The sequence below is a fragment of the Rutidosis leptorrhynchoides genome, chromosome 1 (assembly GCF_046630445.1).
Source record: "Rutidosis leptorrhynchoides isolate AG116_Rl617_1_P2 chromosome 1, CSIRO_AGI_Rlap_v1, whole genome shotgun sequence".
Lineage (NCBI taxonomy): Eukaryota > Viridiplantae > Streptophyta > Magnoliopsida > Asterales > Asteraceae > Rutidosis > Rutidosis leptorrhynchoides.
Genome location: NC_092333.1, coordinates 492,227,844 through 492,247,777, shown reverse-complemented (window position 1 = coordinate 492,247,777; position 19,934 = coordinate 492,227,844). Strand labels below are relative to the sequence as shown.

Sequence of the window (19,934 nt, the reverse complement as noted above, 5' to 3'; positions counted from 1 at the left end):
TTATAATTAAACTACTAATTATAATTATTGATTCTGCAATGATAATTAATTAATTAATTTTTGTAATAACCAGATAATCCCCGTCCAGCTAAATTTGTTAATTTCATGTATATAATATAATTAGCATCCGGAATCTCATTAATTTCATCGCCACTAGATTCTTGCATCTCATAATTTCTCTTAATAAATTCCTTCCACTTAATTACCTTGATCATCAGCAATATTTTATTAAAATGCAGTCCTCCCTTGAATCGAACCTCATTTGTTTTTCATTTAGTGAGATTAAACGAGCAACCAACAACTTTTCAGATCAAAATTGCTTAAAACAAGGGAGACATGGGAAAGTCTACTTCGGCAACATTTGTGATAATGGTTACAACGGTGTTGTTATTGTGAAGCGTTATGACAAGGAAAAAGTTTCTAGTATTCACATGCTCCGAAAGGAGATTGATGTGTTGTCACCGATTCATCATGACAATATCAATTCTATTGTGGGATACTCTGACGAAAAAGATGAGAAGATTCTTGTATACGAATTCATGTCAAATGGTTCCTTACATGATTATCTTTTCAAAGACAAAAATGATCAAACTCGTTGGTTAACAGTGGAAAATCGCCTTGCGATTTGCATAGGAATTGCGAAAGGTCTTAATTACCTTCATGTTGATAATAACATCATTCATGGTTGTGTGAATAGTGACAACATTTTCTTGGATGCAAATTTAGTTGCCAAGATCTCTGACTTCCCATTAATAAGGAGTCTTGTTGGTGGCTCATTGTCCATTCCACAGCAAATCACAGGTAATTTACAAGTAGTAATACTATAATTAATTATATACCACTAAATTTTAGCTATCCAACACTAAATATACATATACATATAATTTTTTTTATAAATATACATATACTATACATTATACATTATAACATTGTTATATTGAAGCATGTTAGTTGTACATTGTTTAATGTAGGTGGTCTATAAATCATCATATACCTAATACTATAAAATACAAACTGTCCTTAATATATTAAACTACTCATATTATTTAACTCTTTAATGATGCTAAGGGTACTACCTCTTAAAGAATTGATTAAGAATGTTAAAATGTTTAGCATACAACTCATTTGTATACGAACGACAATAACAATGTGTTAAAGAATTGATTAAGAATGTTAAAATGTTTAGCATACAACTCATTTGTATACGAACGACAATAACAATGTGTGTTGAATTATTTTCTTTTATAATCTTACTTAAATTATTTATTTACACAACTCTTATCAAACAATTAAAGTTTTAAATTTATTCATGTAAATAGTAATACGTTAATATTAAATAATTTGAAGTGTCCTTAAGAATGATCATCAAACATCAAAGATGTTTATTGTAATTTAGAATCAATTCAATCTGAACTTTTAAATCATTTAAATTTTGAACCATTCAGTGTTAATAATTCTGAATGTAGCCTAAGTTATAATCTTGATAGGTGCAAATGGTTATTTAGCTCCTGAATGTTACGAACACAACTACCAACTAAGCAAAGAAGCCGATGTGTACGCTTTTGGTGTCGTATTGTTGGAAGTGTTATGTGAAAAGCCGGCGTGGAAAAGTTTAATCGTTTTAGCACTTCCATTCACCATGAAAAGAGAACTTCCATTGTGTACCCCTGAACAAGTGAAGACAAACATTTCTCCAAAATGTTCAAGTGCATGTACCAATCTCATAATGGATTGTTTGGATATTGATCCGAATAAACGTCCTTCCATGGCTACAGTCATTGACAAGCTTCTGTTAGCATTGGAATCGGCAAAGCAACAGGTTTAGTCTCCTTATTCAGTTTTTATACTCTTCAGTTACTCATTGACCTTTTTCAAATTTCGTACTCTCAAAATACTTCCGTATATAATTAATAGTATAATATAATGTAATTAATAGTATAATATAATGTTCCTTCTTGTCATATATTCCTTCTCAAAGTTCTTGTTAGGAACAATCCTATTACCATCATTTAATTATGAAAACAACTTGTTTTTAATACCAAATGATCATGTGTTTATAGAATTATGCAATAGCTGGGTCCGAAAGAATTATGCAATAGCGACCCCAAACTTGCGGGCATAGCCCAACGATTCACTCCATGTCCTTGAGTCATGGGATATGGAGAGGTCATGGGTCCTTAGGGATGCCCCTGATTTCTTTAAACCAATTGAACACTAATAGTTATTAGTGGTGGTATATATTGACTCTATAGGGAGGTTTTACCGATCCGCTCGATGGGATAAAGGCTCGACCACATGATCGTATGGATTATTGTTCGATGTCCCCTGATTAGCGGTTGGGGTTTCCGCCCAAACGTGTGCGTGGGTGACAAATGAGAGTATTCGATGTCAAAATTGCCGTTCAAAAAAAATGGCGACCCCGCCTTTAGGGGTGGAACTTGAACTCGACTATAGATGGGGTGATTGGCCAAATCTAATAAATTGTTCATTGAATAGGATAAACACTAATAAAAAAACCTTATTTTTAGTCATGTTTTTAAGTGTAAGTTTGTTTTTTATTTTATTTAAATTCATATGGGGCGGGTGCTCCTACCTCTCTCGGTCTCTCTACTATGCTCCGCCACTGCCCACCTTTGATTGATTGCAATGCACGTGGTGGGACATGATGTGCCGGAGTAACATAGCCAGCACACTAATAGCACGACATACTGGAAGAGGCGATATGCGGCGTGTTGCGCCTAGGCACGGAGGATAGCACGAGCGTATTTGGTTATTTCATATATATAAATCCTTTTGTTACATACAGCTTTCGATCAAAATTTAATGCATCACTCAATACCCTCCATCGCCATTCCCCCACTACTTCCCTTTTTACCACCACATAAAAAAACTCATACCTTATATTTTTTCTTACGATTTATGCCTTTTTACGTGAACAACCACTAAAATATCATTCAAATAACATTAGATCTGGAAAAAAAAAATTGAAATCCCTCTGAGTTATAATCCTAAATTCATCAGTGGAGTTATGTCAAATTTTTGTAATAAAAATTACATATCCACTGAGGGCGGCTGTCACCCCCTGCCTTATATTATTTTCGCCCATGGTTCTTGATCATCTTCAGCATTAGAAAAAAAGGACAGTTACATTTAGACTTGTACTCATAACTCATCGTATGATATGCAGTCAGCTAAGTAGATAAAAACACAATTTTTCTTAAGTTGTCATTTTCGGCTTTTGTTGCCTAGATCAACATTAAACATTATATACGGAGTAAATGTTATTTAATTTGTTTGATTGCGGAAGTTAACGAGGTGAAAAAAAACCCTTAGACTCTAACGTATATTATAAGCCATTTAAAAAAGGCCCTAAGACTCTAATGAATAATCCAAGTTTTCTAAAAAAGGCCCTTCGAGCCTTCGTCTACGCTGCTTCAGTTGTGTTTCCCAGGTTCTCATGTTTCTCAAATCTCCGATATGTCTATATATATAAAAAATTGGGTCCCAAGTGATCGATCACCTTGTTCCCCCTCCGGGTCTCCCATGTTACTAAAGACATAACTGAAGAACCTTATAATTTCTTATCATTCCAGTTACCTCGTCAGCAAATTAAGCGACAGTTATGGTGGCACAGCGAGAGGTTGACCCTTCAAGACATAAAAATGGCAACAGAAGACTTTTCGATGAATAATTTACTAGGAGAAGGGGCCTTTTCGAAATCCTACCGTGGCAACATCTCTATAAGTAGCTACAACGGGGCTGTTTTCGTGAAGCGTATCAACAAGGAATTTGATCATGAAAATCCCCCTTTCAAGCATGTAGTAGAACTATTAGCAGGTTGTAATCATGTCAACGTTATAAAAGCAATAGGATATTGTGATGAAGCAAATGAGAAAATTATTGTATATAACTTCATGCCAAATGGTTCGTTGTATGATTATCTTTACAATGACCAACGCCATACTTGTTGCTTAAGTGTGAAGCAACGCCTCAACATCTGCATAGGAGTTGCGGAAGGTTTCGCTTACCTTCACAAGCGTGACATCATTCATTGTAACTTGTCGAGTGACAACATTTTTCTCGACCATGAATTGGTTCCTAGTATCTCAGGTTTCGATTTGTCCATGACTCGTTCTACAAGCCCGTACTCTTCACCACTACTAAAGGATTATAAACAAGGTACCGTTATTCTTTTAATCAATTTAAAAAAAAATAAAAATTTATCTTTGACCTAACCATCCCAAGATAGCCGATGGTTAGGGTTCCTCACAAAAAAATCTCAGGTTCAAATCTCAGGCATAAGCTTGGGGTGGCCATAGGTTAGAAACGGTCACGGATACTAGATAAAACGCCAAAGTGCGTGCATCTGAGTAAAAAAATATTTCCCATTCCCGCTTATCCGTTTACTTTAATCTTCAACTCGAGGCAATATGTGACTAACAAATTAATCTTCATAGGTAATGAAGGGTATTTAGCTCCCGAATGTTATGAACCAAACTATGAACCAGACCAAAAAGCTGATGTCTACGCATTTGGTATGTTTCTTTTGGAAATGTTATGCAAGAAGCCGCCATGGAAGAAACTGGCTACCTTGGCACTTGAATTTTCCATGAAAGGACAACTTCCTAGGACTGGAAAAGGATGTTCAGGGGCATGTGAAGAATGTTCAGGGGCATGTGTAAATCTCATAAGAGATTGTCTAGATATTGATTCGGGTAAACGTCCTTCAATGCTACAAGTCGTGGACGAGCTCAAATTGGCGTTGAGACTGCAAGAATATTACCGAAATGGCAAGACCAAATGTCAACAGGTTGGATCTCAACTTCCCTAAATCCCTATAACTTGTTCACTGCCTGCACTTTATGTTTTATTATAAATTAAATCACTAATATGAATTGTGCACCTCTTATAACCAGAGGCGGAGCCAGGATTTACGGATAAGGGTGGTAGTTTTAAAAGTAAATACCAATATAAAAATTAGGGGATGCTAGAATTTATAATTAGGGGATATATGTTGGCCATTAATTTACCATTTTTAATACAACATAATAGACATATTTAAAGAGTTAAGGGTGTCAAAGCATCCACATCTCATTGTCTCCACCTCTGCTTATAACTAACCTTACAAACGGTTGTTTACGTGCAGTCTTGTGAGTTGAATAACCGAAATCTGTCACCCTCTTGCCGGAGTTTCTTACTAAGTGATATAAAGAAGGCGACCGACAACTTTTCAAATTATATAGGGCAAGGGGCGTTTGGGAAAGTATATAGTGGCAATATCTCCGGGAATCGTTTCTACAACGGAGTGGTTGCCGTGAAGCGTATGAGCATGGCGCCGGAGCAAGGAACTCCTGCATATAAAAAGGAAATCGAACTAGTGTCAGCTTGTAATCATGTCAACATCATAAATCTAATTGGATTTTGTGAGGAAGAGGATGAGAAGATTCTGTTATACGAATTGATGCCAAATGGTTCACTTTATGACTATCTTTATAACGACAAACACCGTGTTTCTCAGTTGACGGTTGAGCAGCGCCTTGAGATCTGCATAGGAGTGGCAAAAGGTCTTGATTACCTTCATTCGCGCGCAGATTCTGTCATCATTCATAGTGACCTTAAGACTGACAACATTCTCCTAGATCAAAATTTGGTTCCTAAGATCTCCGATTTCGGGTTATCCAGGACTCGTGATGTTGGCCCGTCTATTTCAAAACAGACAACTAATCATATACAAGGTATTGTTATCATGATTCACTATTCACGACTCACGAGTAGTAATTGTATCAAACGATGATAAAAAAAAACTCGTGCTTCGCTGCAGGGTAGTTTTGGTTGGTTAATTGAACGTTTGAAAAAAAGTTTGTTGGCTAATTGAACATTTAAAAAATTAAGGAATGTAAAAGGATAGGGAAAAGGGAAGTGAATAAAAGTTGTAAAAGAAATAATGATAGAAATTTTTTTTTTTTTAAACAAAAAAGACGAATTACCAAGGTACCCCTGGAGTTGGGTTAAGTATAGCCATGCCACTATGAACGGTGATAAAGCTCATGGCTTTTAGTAATAGTTATTATAATATAAAGGGATGGCAACGGGCGAGAAAAAACCCGTGACCCGCGAGTACCCGATCCGCGATGGGCGGGTAAAATATCAAATCTTACCCGCGGGCACGGGTACGGGTAAAAATTATACCCGCTGACGGGTCGCGGACGGGTCGCGGGTATATATTACCCGTCACGGGTAAAACCCGACCCGTGAATACATGAGACTTTTCTTAATTTACCCACTACAATTATTAAATTTAAATGCTATTTTACTAGTATTTGAATAATTATTAAAAATATAATATTACATACAAGTAAAAAAGCTTAATTTTAACGTCATTATACATATAGCTTGTACATATATTTTTATAATTAATAAATTATTTGGATTTTCTAACAAAAAGTTGTATATTATTATTACCCGCGGGTTACCCGCGGGTCACGGGTATTCACGGGTCATGGGCATGGGCGAAAAGTTTTTACCCATGGGCGGGTAACGGGTCTCAACGTGCAAAAAAGAAACCCGACGGGCGGGTCGCGGGTATATAGAACCCGTGCCCGTTACCCGTGGGCGCCATCCCTTATATAATATGTACGTGGCGGTAATGTTTACAGGTACAGAAGGGTATTTGGCTCCCGAATGTTATGAACCGGGATACAAAGTAAGTCGAAAAGCAGACGTGTACGCTTTTGGTATTGTACTTTTGGAAGTGTTATGCGAGAGGCCAGCCTGGCAGAGACTAGTTATTTTGGCACTTCCGTTCATTAGGAGAGGAGAGCTTCGTAATTTCACCCCTGACTATGTTGGGAGACATATTTCTTCGAGATGTTTGCGGGCATGTGAGAATCTTATAAGGGATTGTTTGGATACTGATGCAGCCAAACGTCCTGATATGAAACAAGTCGTAACTAAACTTGAAGAAGCATTGAGACTTGAAAAGAAATACAAGAACGATCATTTCCTTTCGCTCACTGATCCCCAAGTCTTTTCATCTAGTTGTGATCATACACCTTGCCACAATTATTTATTGGAGGAAACTACCTTGAAGGGATACATATGATTCTCTGTCGTGATTCGTCGGGTGACCTAAAACGCATACTTGATGGACTTTCGAACATTGAAAACTCTCTTACTCTTATATATTATACACAAGTTGTGTTAATAAGAAGTTTGTGCCATGCCCTAACGGCAAATGCAAGGAGAGCAGAGGAATTGGGTTGGTTCGGTGTGCAGATTGTTGATATGTTTCAAGTTATGTGTTTCTTTTATAGTTTTATGTGTTTTCATAATTTATGTTGTATCGTATATCAAATATCATATATCATCATCATCATCATCATCATCATCATCATCATCATCATCATCATGGTGCTATCTTATGTTTTTTAATACAGTATGATATATGGCATAGACATATCATATATGTCATTGCCTATTTATAATGATTTTGTCTTGTCTTAGTAGTTGTGGGGAGCAAGCTAGAGATTAGATAAGAGATATAAGACACCTAAGGCTCTCCGAATAATTTAGCAAATGTTTAAAATACATAAGAAATTAAAGAAGCAAAAGATCGTATCATCTCTAGATGAAGTAAAACTTTACTAAAAATCAATCTAAAAACGGACATATTGAAAATGTCACAATAATTTACTGGCAGTCAAACAAACACACGAGCGAATCTACTTCTTAGCATAGGTGATCAACATAGGGCTTTCGGGATTAATCTTAAACCCTTGGAGACTATGCATTGCAACGGTCGCCTGCATCTCATCTCCATACTCTATAAATGCAATTCCTGGTTTTGCTTCCACCATTCTTACTTCCTTGAACCCTTGGTGCTGTCCAAACAGCATTTGCAGCATCATTGATGAAGTTTGATGAGGAAGATTTTGGATGAACAATATGCTGTTTGGTGGGGCCGGTGCCTCAGGGATACCAGATTTAGGACCACCCATGTACGGTATTTGTGATAACTGCATCAAACACCATAAAAATGAATTTATATATCATCTGGTGTATATGTACACAGTTCACGCATACACGTAACTAGTTTAGAGAATTACCAACTTCTAAGAAAAAAAAAAAATTAAAACAAAACAAAAAAAAATCTTACTGGAGGAGTAGCACCGTATGCACCAGCATAACTAGGATTTACACCTACTGCCGCTTGATTCGAGTCATGTTGGCCTTTTCTTTTCTTTCCTATTACATTAAAATGGATATGGATAGCTGGTTAGATATTAACAGGCATAAAAAAGGATCAGATTATTTGAACAGAATTGCATCAAAAGGACATGCTACCTTAACCTCTGACACTAACAGACTTTATAGCACCAATATAGCAAAAAAGTGTACGTTTGGCAGGGCCATCCCGACCGTGTGTTTCCTTTGGTGAGGAAACCCACCAGACCCACCCTGAAAGAGTCGGATGCCGGAAAAGTACCTTCACCGGGTCCCCACACATGTGACATGAGCAATCATCATCTCACTGCCACAAGAGTTGTAAATTCTTGCCGCGAGTGGGGATTGAACCTAAGCCTATTTTATGGCAAAGCTTCCACATGCCGGGTCCCAACTTCAATGGTATCAGGTACCACTGAGCTATTGCTACATTGGTATTTCACCGCCAATAGAGTGTAACAAAAGGCCCAAACATGTCAGATTAGAAGGGTTACAAGCAATGTTGTAAAAAACCCGATTAATCCCCGATTAATCATTTATAAGAGAAATCCGTTCCGATTTTCCAAAATCCATTTAATTAATCGGTCAACGTTAATTGAGCGGTCAAAATCGAATTTGGTAATCAAAGTCGGTCAAAGTCAAAATTGGTCGACATTTAAACATAAATTTAAACTAAAACTTTGTAATTATTGAACAAAAAGAACAACTTTAGACAATTATGTCAATGTTTATGTTTATATTTATGGTTTTCTTCTATATTTAGTAATTTACACATATAAATTTTGAAATTTAATATTTAAATGTATAAAGTACAATCCGATTAATCCCCGATTAATCCCTGGATTAGGTAATCCATCTAAAGTCCCGACCGATTAATCCCCGAATAACGAATTTTGCAACCTTGGTTACAAGTGTCGGAAAACGCCCAAGGCATACATTTTAGTATAAACCTCCAAGATTAGATTATCTAAAATAAAAAATTCATCGTTGATCTACAATGACAACACCATCATTGGTACGATGACATTCATAGTTGGGGATTTCTTCCTTTCAAAGGCCCACCAAATACTTGTCATTATGCAATTGCATATTTGCATGCATTTAGTGCATACTATTAGCATGCTTATTGGACAGAATGAGTCACAAGTCGATTTTCGAGTCGAGTAAAAAAACATTAAACGCCGTTGACCCAGGCCCCGACTCTTAAATGGCTTTGACTCTTACGAAGCATTTACACTCCTAGTTGAGGCGGCTCATAACTTTTCCGAGCCAAAAAAATTGGGCAAGTTTCTAGTGTGATATAGAATAAACTAAGAAAATAGAAAATAATGAATCCTTCGCTTTGAATTGAGCAATTGTCGTTATTTTCAGTCAACGACAATAGAGTATATACATTTTCAATCATAGTTGGGGTTATGCAGGTTCCTTTAGTTTTGCATTAGATTTTACTGTGTATAAGGGCTTGTTAGAGCGACAATGTTGCATTCCTTAAGCATCTACGGCAATGGTGCTATGTAACAATGTCATTACATCAAATAAAAAATGGGCCCAAGTAACTAGCGGTGAGGTCACATAAAATTGTATTCACCATCATTAAACAACACAGAATACCAACAAAACAAGCGTGTTACCTTTGTCATCATGCCTCTTTCGTCTTTCCCGGGGAACGAAAGTGCCATCTGCTTTTGCTATGATATCAGACTTTGTTTTAGCATACTGTATTCTCTGTAATAATTGGAAAAAAATTAAAAAGTAAATAAATAAAATTAGTGATGACAGAGGTCAAAGAAACAAGTCGATTATGACTGATCATGGCATGTAATAATTCAGAGACCGTCTTTTGTCTGCATATATTACAATGTAAACATTTAAAATTCTGTAACCATTAATAGCACAAATGCACAATACAAATAAAAAGTACATGCAAATTGTGCATGGTTACTTACACTATTTTATATACTCCGTATTATTTATGAAAAAGGGTAATAGCTCAGTAGCTCACAAAGATTAAAATCATGCACGATATATAATAGTCCACTTATTCATTACAATCATATGTATTACATAACCCGTGTAAAGGTCACCACAATGAAAAAATCTAAACGCAAAACCAAATGGCGTTCAATTATTATCAGAAACAAGGTATATGTTTAGGCAACTAAAATTCAACGATTTGTATCATATCTTCGACTAAACTACCAACAATTCGTATTATATTACTGTTTGGAGCTCCGAAACATATAGTATCGTTCATAAATATCCGATTCCCCTAAAAACTTGAAGAGACTCTGCTCAGACATATATTTTGATATGTTATTGTTGATGCAAGGATGCGGACAAATAATTTCAAGGATAACAATTTGCAAGCTCATTACTATTCACAGCAACATAAGATTTTTGATGAATAAAAACATCCAAGATGCAAATACTACTATATGCACATTAAAAACCCAAAAGTAATATCAATTGACACATCAAACTTCCTTAAACAAACTCTTCAAAATAACTGTACAACACTAGTGAGTAGTGAATTATAGTTGATATCAGTAAACTAAACATAAAATTTGAAAATTGAGTAATAAGAGCATATATTTAGTTTAATGCTATATATAATTATATATTTATATATTTATATTTATATATACCTTACATTACTGCTACTTGTCCAATAGATAGTAAAAAAGAATCATGTTTTCTTCTAACTAAATCACTTTGTTACGAATATTATCATCAACATTAGCTATGAGTTATCTCATAAAACCAAACAAAATAAACCGGCACGTCTCGTGCATACTACGTGATCAATGAACTTTCATTTGGATTGATATCCCCAATTCTAACTTTTCGTAATGTCTTATTTTAACCTATATAAATATAAAATTTTCATGAAAGTATCTTCATGTATTTCTACTCCTTAAACTTCTCCAGCTTCCTCATGGGATGTTAAGAACTCAATGGTAGTAATTAAGAGTATAATAAAGGATATGTTACATCCTACTGATTTCATAATTTACTTCCTAATCTCATTTTAATTATAGTAATCATATGTTAAAGTTTTCAACTCAAACTAATTTGAGAATGTATGTTCCAAGCTCTAAAATGTACAAATAAATGATACTTCCACCTCACAAAATTTAAGTTTCGGGTTAATTTGTCACAAAATAGATAAATGAATAAAGTAATAAAAACATACCATAGGTTTGTCATAAAATGGAAAACCCTGCATCTGTTTAATGGCACTTGTAGCAGATGAAGCATCCTCAAAAACAACCCAAGCTTGACCCTTATGTTTTAGGGTTTTAAATGCAAGTATCTCCAATATTTTCCCAAATTGAGAAAACACTGCTTGCAGAGATTTCTTCAACTCTATATACCAAAAAAAATAAAAATAAATAAATAAATAAATAAAATAAAATAAATAAACCCGAGTCCTAAACAACTACATAATTAGTGCTAAATTTACCTTCATAAGCTTTAGAATTTTAGCATAACACAGAGGGGCGAAACTATTTGGGGGCAGGCGCCCCAGTGGATCTGCAATTTTCAGTGTAAAAATTTTGGGTTTTTCGACTTTTGCCCAAAATTCTCCAACTTTTGCCCCAAAATCTTCAAATTTTGTCCAAAAACCTCCATAATCAGCCTAAAAACCTCAATTTTTTACCCCAAAACCTCCATATTTTTCCCAAACAAATTGCTACGGTTTTATTTTTTTATTTTTTTGACTCAGGTGAAAAAAATTCTAGTTCCGCCACTGATAACACAATTAGTATCCATTGCAGTTAATCACAAAATCATCTATATAATTTACATAAAGACATATATTTACATGATTTAGGGTTTTAGAACAAAACAATTAGGGTAAATTGCTGTTGCTTACGAATTAAATATATATACAACTATTACATATAGATAACTTGAAAGAATGAGTACCGTCGAGTTTAATTTTCTCGTTGAGATTGTTGATGTAAATTGTACAGTTCGGAGTAGGCTCGCCGCCGACCGTCATCTCCGCCATGTTTAGCTTCACTTGCGATGGTATTGGAATTCAGGCAATAATTCTAACAAAATTCAGAAGGCCCAAATACAAAATTGTACAAAATAGAATGGGCTTAATAATAGCCTACTATAAGATGTACTGGGCCGTGGGCCGTTATATCAGTATTTCCAGTAATAAACTCTGTATTACATTTTTTTTTTAGGTGATTCAATCACGAGCCGAGCTACTTGGTAGTTATTTGAGTTCGATAAGGTAAGAATTCGATTTGATTTGAGCCTAAATGAGCTCAAACCCAATGGTTAAAGATCGTTTAGTAAATTTGTGCTTTCGAACAAGATTGCGAAACTAAGAAATCTACGATTAGATCCTTTCTGAACTCTCCTAGGACCGCTATCAAAGAGATGCCTTTCAAGGATTCCCCCTTGAAAATATTCTAGGCAGAACAAAACCTCGTCAAAGAAGTCGAGGAGGAATTCTTCCGGGTTGTAAGGGGCTTTTTCTAGACGTTATATTAGGCTATGGATCACACGAAAAAATGTAGTTGAATGGAACTTGTGAGAGGGGTGTGCCCCACGACGAAAAAAGGGAATGAAAGGCCGTTTTTTGTTGGATGCTCTTTACCCTCCCCACAATGACAGCTTTGTTGTCTTCCAATCAGCTTCTCAATTGTTCCAATTAGATCCGGAAAATGAAAAGAAATCAAAAGTCAGCGGGACCAAAAACCTACCTCAATAGGAACGTGAAGTTAATAGGAACGCGAAGGATCGTAATCGTTCAAAAAAAAGTAAGTTGTGACGGTGGAATTCCACTGAATCCCCAATCCTTTTCTTGTTGTGCAATAAAAGTACCAATATCCACTAATCGTTGTTTCTAGATATGGTTGCCGGTTGACATCTCTTCTAATTCGCCGATACGATAAGCAAATTGTTGTTAGATGTGAAACTTGCGGACCTCATTGGTTGTGATATTGATCTTATGGGGGGAACGAAATCATTAAAAGTTATCATTTCAGTCTATTAATTGAAAGCATAATTTTGATTCTTGAAAGCGACTTAGATCCAATTCTCTTTTGCACATGACATAAAGAGTAAACAATTTAAAACATTGAAAAGGGTTGCTATCAACATTTATAATTTCATACCACTAAACACTTTGGTCGACCTTGCGGCTCAACTGCATGTCGGCCGTAGTTTGGTCTGTCAAGATTTGTTAGACTAATTAATGCAATATAGATACTCAGTTGAATAACTCTTGCACTCATATTCTCTTATATTTTTCAACAATCATAAAAGCTTCTATTATTAAATTTTTGGGTTAAAGTCAAAAATTGGCTAGATACTTCTCAACTGTCTCGATGTCGCCCATATACCCTTTTGCGTCCCACTGTCGTCTAGAAACTTTAAAAAATGTACCAATGTCAACATTTCGTTACCAATTACATGTTGAACCTGTAAAGTTAATTATTTAACTTTTTTTTATTTTAAATGGTCCGATGTCGCCCATATACTTTCAATTGTATTCCAATGTCGCCCATATACTTTCAGTTTCTGTTCTGATGTATCACCGACGTGTCATGACTACTTAGAAGCCACGTCATCGATTGTTTTCGTAACAGAAAAAAAAAAGGTATAGTGGGTGACATCGGTACATTTTTGAAAGTTTGTAGACGACAGTGGGACGCAAATGAGTATATGGGAGACATCGGGACATTTGAGAAAGTATATAGCCAATTTGTAGCTTTAACCCTAAATTTTTTGTGTGATTATTAAGCAAGAGAGATTCACCTACTAAATAACCTTTGGTAATCGTGATTGTAGTAGTAATAGAACAATGTTGATTGCGATCAAGTTTTTGATTATTAGCAAGGGAACGTGTAAGTCCAATACTTTCAAAAATAAGCCCTAAGAGTTTATTTAGGGCTCATATGTTTGGTAAGAAGAAAACAAGTAATGAAATTTGACATATTTTTTTTTGAACGGCAAGCTTGCATCAGTCCGGACCGAAGCCTAGTCATCATTTGCAGATACACACGCGTTCGGGCAGGAAACCCGAACCATATTACAGGGATCCGAACCTTAAACCATCCCGAGGGGCAGGCGGGTCGGATCTGGGTCCTGAATAGGTCGGTAAAACCTTCCCAGGGGCAACCCGGCTTATGGTAAGTAAGCCTACCACGGGTATTTTTAAAGAGTGGGATTCGAACTTGAATCCACTGCTACCCCTTGCCCTGGCCCCACCGAAGTGAAACCAAGGATACCACTCAGCCACCGCTGGAATGGTTGAAATTTGACATATTAATTAAGCAGTTAATTCTTATGTTTCTACAAAGTTTTAGCATATATAATTAATCATAGATTTATAACTAGATTTCACCCATATAGATGTAACTTACATGTGTCATCCTGCAAGTTTACCTCAAACTCATAATCACGAATTACTTGCCAAACGAAATAACCAAAATTACAGCATTAATCACATTGACAAATCCAAAAGCTTATCATCTTTCACTTTTAAATCATCACAATCAAACCCACAACCACATTGTGGCGACTTCTCAAAATCCTCGACATCGAACCCAAGAGAAAACACTCCAGCCGAAAAATCCACCTCATCACCGAGGCGAGTAGCCTCCACAATATCCATCGAAACCCAAAATTTTCCGGCACTTATTCCCTTCAATTTCGTCAACTTATCTATTTTGATTACTCCACTAAAAACCTCTTTGAACTTGACATCATAACCATCAAATGGGAAACTACATTTATCACGCAACGTCACCATGAATTCACCGGTTTCTCTGTTCAAATCGTAAGACTTTACGCTTGATGGAAGTAGACCGACTGGAAAACCGTAATCTTGAATCACTTCGTAGGCCGTTGGGCGACGAGCTAGTACGACACTTGTGAAGAGTAGAATGATGAAAGGCAATTGTAAGGATATATACATATCGTGTGTCCATTTATTTAAATTCTGTTCTCGTGCGGCTATGGGCGCTTGTACATTTGTTTTGTTTCGCTCATTCTGCCGCTTTCTCTATTTGTATTTTGTTTGTTCTTTTGGGGTATATATAATTTTCTGCTTGCTGTTCAAAAAAAAGAAAAGGATATATACATATCGTAGTTGCTGTACATCTTTAGCTAGATTTTCAGTTGATGCTTAAGAATTATGATGAGTTTGATTAATGAAAGATGTCGATCACATTTTTAATATGACCATCGTCTAAGGTGTTTGTAAAATTATGCTAGCCAAAAGCTAACAGAATAGACAACAACTTTGATATAGTTTTCAATAAGTCTATATGGGTAATGATATTTGCACTTATTTATTTGATAAATTCATTCATATCATGCATTAGGTACTTGTATTGTAATACCCCATCCCACATGCATTTGCATAACTAAGTTTGAATCCCTTATAAGGTAACTCTTGTCCTTACAACACACAACGCGTTTTGGGGCTACAAGCACGGCAGATCTCGTCAGAACTCTGCAGTTAAGCGTGCTCGAGCGAGAGTAGTACTAGGATGGGTGACCACCTCGGAAGGCCTCGTGTGGTCACCAAGAAAAAGTCGTGCGCCTATGGGCAAAGCGGACAATATTGTAGTCGTGGTAAGGTGGGATGTTACAGATGGTATCAGAGCACTAGCCTCTCGGGGTGTGACGGGCACTCGGCTCGTGCATCTCCTAAAATAAATAAATGTCCTAAAATAAATAAATAAATAAATGCATCTCGGGGTGCATCTCCTATGGTCAGCAACATCGGGAAGTCATTTACCCATGAGTAGAGAAACATATCAAGTTGCTTTGAATGTCCTAAAATAAATGTTTTATTTGTAGCTGACACACTGTGTTAGGTACAGTACAAAGATTATTTTAAATCAAATGTCACTTTTACCATTTAGTTATGTATTTTTGTGAAAGATTGGAATGGTTTATACTTAAAACATGAAAGATTTACTTGTTGTAAGGGCATTTTTGGAATATGCAACTCAAAGCTAGCAAACTTACTTAGGGCTGACACTGCACACACAGCATTGGGTTTGTGTCATAACAAATTCGTTTTGCTATGTAGATCTTCTCACGCACTTCTGGCAAGTTACAACTTCTAATCGTAAACTACAGATATCAACATTCTACAACATCAAAGCAGCTAATAAATCTCATATGTCCATGAGAAACTCATAAAGGGTCATCTTACTTACTTCTCATAAACCCAACTGGCCAACTTGTTCTGTTACAATATTTAATGTTGGAGAACAACATGACACAATTGCTTTCAACACCCAAATAGGCCAAGACCAAAAAGAGCATCACTGATCTTCTTTACACATATGACATTTCTAGGAAAAATAGGATCAAAAGGCTCAAACTTGTTTAGTAATCAACATCTTTGTGAACAATATCGCTAACCATTGCACAAGTTCTTAAGTCAATGTATATGGCTACAGTAAGATAAAGGGAACTTATGGCTACATGCCTACATGTATAGTATCAGGTTTCTACAGTATATAATAAGCTGATAATCAAAAAAGGACTACAATGAACATAATACAGTAACAAGTATACATTCATAGTTTCATAACTACAAAAAAGCTTCATATAAAAGATTTCATTTCATCATTTATGAAACTATAAAGTCCTTCAAAACAAAGGCAATAAACTGAACAGGATACAATTACAGTAGCATATACTTATTCATTCATGATGCAAAAATTCATCAAAACAAAACAACAAATCAATAAGAAGACAACATCAAATCATCATCATCATCATTCATATCATTACAATCAAATCCACGACCACATTCTGGGGATTCAATAAAATTACTAACCCCAAATCCAGCAGACATAATCCCAACCGAAAAATCGAGCGTATCGCCTTTTCGACTCACTTCCACAATATTCAACCACACAATTAGAATTTTCACATTAATTCCACTCAAATTTTTCAACTTTCCTTTTTCAATCACTCCACTAATCGTTGACTTGTATTTCAAATTATACCCTTGAATTTTGAACGTACATGTTTCTTTTAAGTATGCTTTGAATTCTCCGGTGTCGGTGTTCAGCTCGTAGCCGGTGACGCCTATCGGTAGGAGGCCCACCGGAAAATCGTATTCGAGTAGCTTTTCGTATGCTGTCGGTGTGCCGGCGGCGGAGGAAAGTGGAAGTTCGACGGAGATGATAAGGAGGAGCGCTATGGATGAGAGAATTAGAAGGGAGTGAATTGCCGGAGATGTGGGACCGGTGGGTCGTCGGAAAAGATTTGATCTCATCTTTTTGGTTTGGTCAACAGGTTACGAGTTAAATTTGGGAATTTAATTGTATTTGTATTTATTGAGTTACTAAAATAAATAAAACAGATCACTCTGATTTTAGTATCATAAGTCACATCGTGGATTATATCGATCGTTTTTGATTATACGTTATATTTTAATATAAAAATATAAAGATATAAAAAATTAAATTAATAACTTAACTCGTAAGTTGGTAGTCTAGTCGTTATTCGTTAATCATCTCTCTTTTTTTTAACAAAATGAAAATAACGATAACATTAACTAATTTAAAAATTAAATGATACACCAATACAAACGTACACCAATCAAAAGTCGTTAATTATCTACTTCTTTACACACACATGTCATTTATTTTCTCATAATCAGATTTTGTTCATACAGCTAGATTTTGTCCTCGTTAGTCGTTAATTATCTACTTCTTTACACAGATATGGCGCCAATTTTTTATGCACTTTTCCCGTATACCTTATTGTTGGGATAAGGTATGGCTGATCTAATCACGGTATGTGAGGTATTTGGTGAGTGAGATGGTGAAATACGCTTGTTAATACGCTTGTTGATGATTCCCGAAAGTAGTAAGAATGTTTTGTTAACGAATCATCACGAAATCATGACGTCACCTTGGAGAACAAGTCAGATAACGTCAACTTGGAGGACAAGTTTAATTTAATATAGAATAGATGTACTTTACATAATTGTTTAAATCCATAACTCTTGCATTCTTACTTATAAATATGAATCAATAGAAAACTCAAAAGGGTGTGGTGAATTTTATCAATTCTTACATGATATCAACCTAATTGATCCTTAACTCTAAATTATCACCTCATTCCGTTTCTTTTTCTTCTATCTTTTTCCTACGGTGGCTTTTCAGATCTTCATTATTATTTAATTTGTGCAAGTATCTTTCTTTGAAGTATTTGATCAATTCATACGTGTCATTGTTTGAAGATATAGATCAATTAAATCACATCCTAAAAGTTTTGTTTTAATCAATTCATACGTGGCTGGATATTATTTCACTTTCAAGACTGGTCAGTCAATCGATATAGATATATCAATAATATATATTATCTTACGCAGATTGTGTGCAAAGATTCATTTATTTATTATTATCCAACTGCTCAGATCATCTTTTACCGTCGTCGAATAGCAGCAGCTTATTTTTTTCTCTTTTGAGTTTTGAACTTTAATTTGTGCCAGAACATTCACGTTCATGTCTATCATGACAGCCAATGGTCGCGGTAGACGAACTCCCCGTTGCCAGTTATGTCGTAATAACGGGCACTATGCTTCTGTGTGTCCTGATCTTCATACTTATGCATCTCGCTCATCTGTTTTACATACAAACGTGGCTCAGGTATTCCATTCCAGCTATCACACCGCTAACAACTTACCAAATTGGTGTGTTGACTCTGGCGCTACAGCTCACATGACCTCTTCCTCATCAAATTTGGATTATGTTGCTCCGTATTCAGGTAAGGAGCGTGTTACTGTTGGTAATGGTAACACCATACCCATTACTCATGTGGGTTCTTCATCTCTTTCAAAGGATATTCACCTACTTGATGTACTTGTAGTGCCTTATATTACTAAAAATCTGTTATCTATAAGCAAACTAACGTCAGATAATCATGTGGATATTTTAATCTCTGACAAACAGTTTACAATTCAAAATCGTTACACAAGGGCTATGTGACGACCCGAAAATTTCCGACCAAATCTAAACTTAATCTTTATATGGTTCCGACAAGATAAGCAAAGTCTGTAACATTGAATCTTAAAACTTTGAACTGTGTTCATATATACCTTTGACCTTTGACTATTCCCGACGATTCACGAACCTTTAATGTATATATAAATGATTATATATTTAAATAATTATATATGATAAATTAAATATGTTACTGAACTATTATAAGATAACTTAAATAACCAAAACTTGTTATTTGAATATGTAGAGTATATTGAAGGCAAATGATTTCGAACATGATTTGTCAACGTTAACAAACGATTGAATGTATACCTTAAATTATTTGTTTCAAAATAAATAATTAATATATTTATCTAAGTAACACAACTTAATATTTAAAATAATATTATATATATAATAGTTGAATATATATATGATTTCAATACATAATTGATGATTATATGTTTATTGTAATATATTAAAAATGTATAAATGTTAAATATTAAATATATGTTATATATATATTATAATTATTAAATATTACAACATGTAATATTAAATTTAAATTACAAGATTGATTATAATTGTTATTATTATTATAGTTACTTTTATTATTGATAGTATTGATATCAATAATTGTATTATTAATATTATTATTCACAGTATAATATATATATATATATATATATATATATATATATATATATATATATATATATATATATA

The 19,934-nt window shown here is 35.0% G+C and overlaps 5 protein-coding genes across 5 annotated transcripts; 2 read left to right on the top strand and 3 right to left on the bottom strand.

Moving 5' to 3' along the window:
• Positions 1 to 233: 233 nt before the first annotated feature.
• LOC139840778 (receptor-like protein kinase FERONIA) lies at positions 234 to 2,333 on the top strand. Its single transcript, XM_071831027.1, has 3 exons — positions 234 to 801; positions 1,488 to 1,819; positions 2,253 to 2,333. Exons 1-3 carry the CDS (start codon positions 234 to 236, stop codon positions 2,331 to 2,333), a joined length of 981 nt encoding a protein of 326 aa, XP_071687128.1.
• A 1,329-nt stretch (positions 2,334 to 3,662) lies between these two features.
• LOC139840771 (probable serine/threonine-protein kinase PBL22) lies at positions 3,663 to 7,102 on the top strand. Its single transcript, XM_071831020.1, has 4 exons — positions 3,663 to 4,179; positions 4,458 to 4,810; positions 5,147 to 5,735; positions 6,657 to 7,102. Exons 1-4 carry the CDS (start codon positions 3,663 to 3,665, stop codon positions 7,100 to 7,102), a joined length of 1,905 nt encoding a protein of 634 aa, XP_071687121.1.
• A 451-nt stretch (positions 7,103 to 7,553) lies between these two features.
• Positions 7,554 to 12,287, bottom strand: LOC139875456 (U1 small nuclear ribonucleoprotein A-like). The gene is made up of 5 exons (XM_071862792.1): positions 12,154 to 12,287; positions 11,417 to 11,589; positions 9,855 to 9,948; positions 8,156 to 8,244; positions 7,554 to 8,015 (listed from the first exon to the last, which is right to left on the bottom strand). The coding sequence occupies exons 1-5, from the start codon at positions 12,236 to 12,238 to the stop codon at positions 7,722 to 7,724; spliced, it is 735 nt and encodes a 244-aa protein (XP_071718893.1). The 5' UTR covers positions 12,239 to 12,287; the 3' UTR covers positions 7,554 to 7,721.
• Positions 12,288 to 14,692: 2,405 nt separating this feature from the next.
• LOC139840763 (uncharacterized) lies at positions 14,693 to 15,166 on the bottom strand. Its single transcript, XM_071831013.1, has one exon. The coding sequence runs from the start codon at positions 15,164 to 15,166 to the stop codon at positions 14,693 to 14,695; it is 474 nt and encodes a 157-aa protein (XP_071687114.1).
• A 1,788-nt stretch (positions 15,167 to 16,954) lies between these two features.
• LOC139840756 (uncharacterized protein At5g01610-like) lies at positions 16,955 to 17,494 on the bottom strand. The gene has a single exon (XM_071831005.1). It carries the CDS (start codon positions 17,492 to 17,494, stop codon positions 16,955 to 16,957), a length of 540 nt encoding a protein of 179 aa, XP_071687106.1.
• Between the last annotated feature and the right edge of the window lie 2,440 nt (positions 17,495 to 19,934).

What these genes read in the sequence shown, in the direction of transcription:
- LOC139840778 (XM_071831027.1), top strand. Translation starts at nt 234, where the DNA reads ATGCAGTCCTCCCTTGAATCGAACCTCATTTGTTTTTCATTTAGTGAG. An exon ending in CATTCCACAGCAAATCACAG is followed by an intron (nt 802 to 1,487) that starts GTAATTTACAAG and finishes TAATCTTGATAG; the next exon opens with GTGCAAATGGTTATTTAGCT. An exon ending in TGGAATCGGCAAAGCAACAG is followed by an intron (nt 1,820 to 2,252) that starts GTTTAGTCTCCT and finishes TTGACTCTATAG; the next exon opens with GGAGGTTTTACCGATCCGCT.
- LOC139840771 (XM_071831020.1), top strand. Translation starts at nt 3,663, where the DNA reads ATGGCAACAGAAGACTTTTCGATGAATAATTTACTAGGAGAAGGGGCC. An exon ending in GCAAGACCAAATGTCAACAG is followed by an intron (nt 4,811 to 5,146) that starts GTTGGATCTCAA and finishes GTTTACGTGCAG; the next exon opens with TCTTGTGAGTTGAATAACCG. An exon ending in GACAACTAATCATATACAAG is followed by an intron (nt 5,736 to 6,656) that starts GTATTGTTATCA and finishes TAATGTTTACAG; the next exon opens with GTACAGAAGGGTATTTGGCT.
- LOC139875456 (XM_071862792.1), bottom strand. Translation starts at nt 12,238, where the DNA reads ATGGCGGAGATGACGGTCGGCGGCGAGCCTACTCCGAACTGTACAATT. An exon ending in CGAGAAAATTAAACTCGACG is followed by an intron (nt 11,590 to 12,153) that starts GTACTCATTCTT and finishes TTTGGTATATAG; the next exon opens with AGTTGAAGAAATCTCTGCAA. An exon ending in CATACGGTGCTACTCCTCCA is followed by an intron (nt 8,016 to 8,155) that starts GTAAGATTTTTT and finishes TGTTTGATGCAG; the next exon opens with TTATCACAAATACCGTACAT.
- LOC139840763 (XM_071831013.1), bottom strand. Translation starts at nt 15,166, where the DNA reads ATGTATATATCCTTACAATTGCCTTTCATCATTCTACTCTTCACAAGT.
- LOC139840756 (XM_071831005.1), bottom strand. Translation starts at nt 17,494, where the DNA reads ATGAGATCAAATCTTTTCCGACGACCCACCGGTCCCACATCTCCGGCA.